This window comes from Equus caballus, unplaced genomic scaffold, assembly GCF_041296265.1.
Source record: "Equus caballus isolate H_3958 breed thoroughbred unplaced genomic scaffold, TB-T2T haplotype1-0000019, whole genome shotgun sequence".
Lineage (NCBI taxonomy): Eukaryota > Metazoa > Chordata > Mammalia > Perissodactyla > Equidae > Equus > Equus caballus.
Genome location: NW_027222392.1, coordinates 1,456,883 through 1,460,322, shown reverse-complemented (window position 1 = coordinate 1,460,322; position 3,440 = coordinate 1,456,883). Strand labels below are relative to the sequence as shown.

The window sequence follows — 3,440 nt, the reverse complement described above, 5'->3', positions numbered from 1 at the left end:
GCCTGAGGGCTGGTGCACTTGGAGGTTTCTCTTACTAGACTGCTCTTTCTCCAAGAATCTATGGGGTGAATTCCCTCATTTCTTTCCAGTCTGTGCTCCAAAGTTAGCTACTCAGTGGGGCCTAGCATGAGCTCCCCACTATCACCACTGTCACTCTTGATTGGCCTCACTTTTGTCCCACTTTTCCTTTCACTGTAGCACTGATGATCTTCTAACATACAATAGAATTTACCTATTTATTATGTTTACGTTTAGTATCTGCCTTTCCCACACACACATGCACTCAACCTAAAATATAATGCACCCATAAGCATTTTTGTCTTTGTTCTTCACTGATGCATCCAAAGTGCTGAGGACGTTGCTTGCCATATTGTACTTGCATTCAACTGGGTAGATACTAGTTGAGGGATAAACGAAAGTCATGTATATAGAGCAGCACACACAAGTGTACATGGTGATGAGTATAGGAAACTCAGGATCCAACTACTTAGGAATAAATTCTGACAACATTGACAGGCTATCCCATTTGCTGTATTTTTGGGAAAATAACTGAAGCTTTAGTTTCCTTATTGCAAAATTGAGGATAAAATATATCAGTGTTGCCACGGAATAGTCAGATGAGACCATAATTATTTTGTTTTGTAAGGCATTCTTTTGAGAAAGGTTAGAATTTTCTCTTTACCTTTCATGGTCTTAAACTTTACAAATATGCCCATGTGTAGATTTTTTTTTACTATATTATGTTTGGCATTGCATATCAATTTTGAGGGGGAAATGTAATCTTGCTTCAAATGGGAAAAAAATTTCATTATTTCTTCAAATATCTCCTCCTGTGTATTTACTTATTACTTTATTTTGGTGATGCTTATTATGTTAAAGCAATTTGTTTATCTGGATGTTGTCTGAGAGGGTTACACTATGTGACAATTCAGCAGAATAATCAGTAACTGGTTATGTCTGTTCTGTTAATTAGCACTTTTGTTAGTTATATATTCTTTAACAATTAATTTTTGTATCTAGCATTTTCATCCAGTTTTCCTTATACTTTTTTCCCTTTGTGTTTCTTATAAAATCTTCATCCTTAACTTCCAGAACCTGTTTACTGTTTGTTTTAAATTTTACTTTATGGTAAATTAATCATTTTTTATATGGCACAAGACTTTTGTTTTACTTTATTTTTAGTTTGTTTTTCTCAGATATCTCTTAATTCCCCAGATATATTGCCTAACATTCCTGTAAATGTATTTCTGTGACTAAATATTAAATGCAGGCCACAATTTATGTCCCTTCTACAATATGTCTTCAGTCATATCCTACAAGTTTGAAAAGTATCTCCTTCTTTTTCATACATCTTGATATATTTCTTTTTACATCTTCCTAAACCTATAGCAATTTAGAAGACTTGTTCTCAATTTCTAAATGCATAATTCTTTCTTGTTTTTTCCTTATAAATATTTAATCTATTTTAACTTATTTATGGGTTGTAATCAATAGTCACTTAATAAATTGTGTATTTGTGTAGCTGAGTTATTCAAAATCTGTACATCTTTTGTTGTTGTTGTTGTTGTTGTTTTGCTCTATGAAGAAATTCACTTTAACACTTACAACTTTAAGACTTTGCATACGTTACAACAGTGCATTAGGGATACAAGCTGTAAAACACTTTCCATTCCTTTGGATTTTGCATATGATGGGTTTGCATCAGTCACTGCAGGTAGATTGAGCAAGCTTTGTTTTTGTGTTTGTTTTTTTAAACATGCATTCAACTAGATATGATTCTGAATAGATTAATACTCCCTTTTTATCCTTATAGTTAGCTAGAAAATTGCCAGGCAACCCACAAAACAGGATTTTCTGTAAGAACAACCCAGAGTCAGCTGGAGAATCATGGCGCTGGGACCTGCTGGGTGGGCCGCAGGAGTGCTAGCTAAGTGTCAGAGCATTAGGAAGAAAGTCCGGGCTGGAGGCGCCAGGCCTGCAGCACCAGCTGTGGAACCTCCATTATGTGAACGCACAGCTCCATCCTCAAACATTTGCAGGGTGATCACCACGGAGGGGGCACGTAGCTGTAGGTGGGTGTTCCGGGGGCCGGATATGTGGGCACCTTGACTCGGTGAGGGGCGACAGGAGTTGGGGAGTGGGCAGTCAGCAGGGTACCTGCTGACATCGCCATAGTGGTCCCAGCCACCATGCCCATGGTGACCCCGTTGCCTGTAGGTGGAGGGATAGGTGCAGGGTACACCGTCATCGGCATGCCATTGGGTTGCACCACCGTGGTGTGGTGGACGACGTGAGGAGGTGCTGCGTACAGGGGTTGTGTGCAGTATGTGCCTTGCTGTGCGTATGGGCTCTGCTGGGGGTAGGCACTTCGCACGGGGTACACGGCGGTCTGGTAGGGGTTGGGGGAGGAGGAGTATGGTGGCACTGCCCCACTGGTGGGGGAACAGGACACTTTGTAAGGTGTGCCAGGAGTGTAACCTGTTTGGAAGGTGGGGTTCGCTCCAGGGTACACGTTGGGGGAGTAGGTGGGAGCCGCTGCTGCGTAGCCCATGGGGAAACCAGCTGGATAACCAATTCCTTTGGCATTTGCATAGGGAACCCCAGAAGAACCAGGGCTATAAACAGGATTCATGATTTCAAGAACATGACATCCACAACCACGGCTAAAACAGAGGTCCAGATCAGCGCTGTCCAACAGCACTTTCTGCAGCGATGAAGCTCATCTCCATGTGGGCTGTTCGATAAGCAACCATCAGCTAAAAGTAACAATCGCTCCCCGCGCCACCGCGGGCGGCCTGGGCCTCGCTGACCAGCGCGACGGCCGGGGAATGCAGCCAGGCCTGCTCCGATGCGGGGGCCGAGCCGCGAGGGCCAGTCTCCGCCTCCGCCGCGGGCCTCTCCCCTGCTCCGTGCCCGGCCCGCCTCTCCGCAGCCCGCCCGACCCGCCCACGCTGCTACATCTTTCGTTTTTATATATTCTTTGATATTTTTGTTTTTCTCCCAACATTGGAGTATGAAAATTATTTTATAAATGAATAAGTTGAAAGACTTATATACAGTCAATGCTCATATTTCTATCTTCATTTAACTGTTTTTTATTTGTTTTATCACATATCTATATATTTATGAATGCCTTTCTCCATTTACTCCATTTTATTTATTTTATTTGTTTCAAAGTGAATTTCAGACACTGATGCACTTTAGCCCCTGAACATCTGAGGATAGATATATAATATTAACTAACTAGAGTTGTTTGCTTATTTTTAAATTTCATATCTATATTTTCAATTAAAAAAATTGGTATGTAAAACTACATATGCTATATTTTTAATTAAATACAGTCAGATACACAAATTTAAGTGTACCACTCAATGAATTCTGGCAAATGCATACACCCACGTAGTGTGTTGAATTTATCCTGCAGAAAATTTCTACCTCCT

At 41.1% G+C, this 3,440-nt stretch overlaps 1 protein-coding gene across 1 annotated transcript; it reads right to left on the bottom strand.

Moving 5' to 3' along the window:
• Nucleotides 1-1,916: 1,916 nt before the first annotated feature.
• LOC138922943 (myelin-associated neurite-outgrowth inhibitor-like) lies at nucleotides 1,917-2,660 on the bottom strand. Its single transcript, XM_070259404.1, has one exon. The coding sequence runs from the start codon at nucleotides 2,630-2,632 to the stop codon at nucleotides 2,045-2,047; it is 588 nt and encodes a 195-aa protein (XP_070115505.1). The 5' UTR covers nucleotides 2,633-2,660; the 3' UTR covers nucleotides 1,917-2,044.
• Between the last annotated feature and the right edge of the window lie 780 nt (nucleotides 2,661-3,440).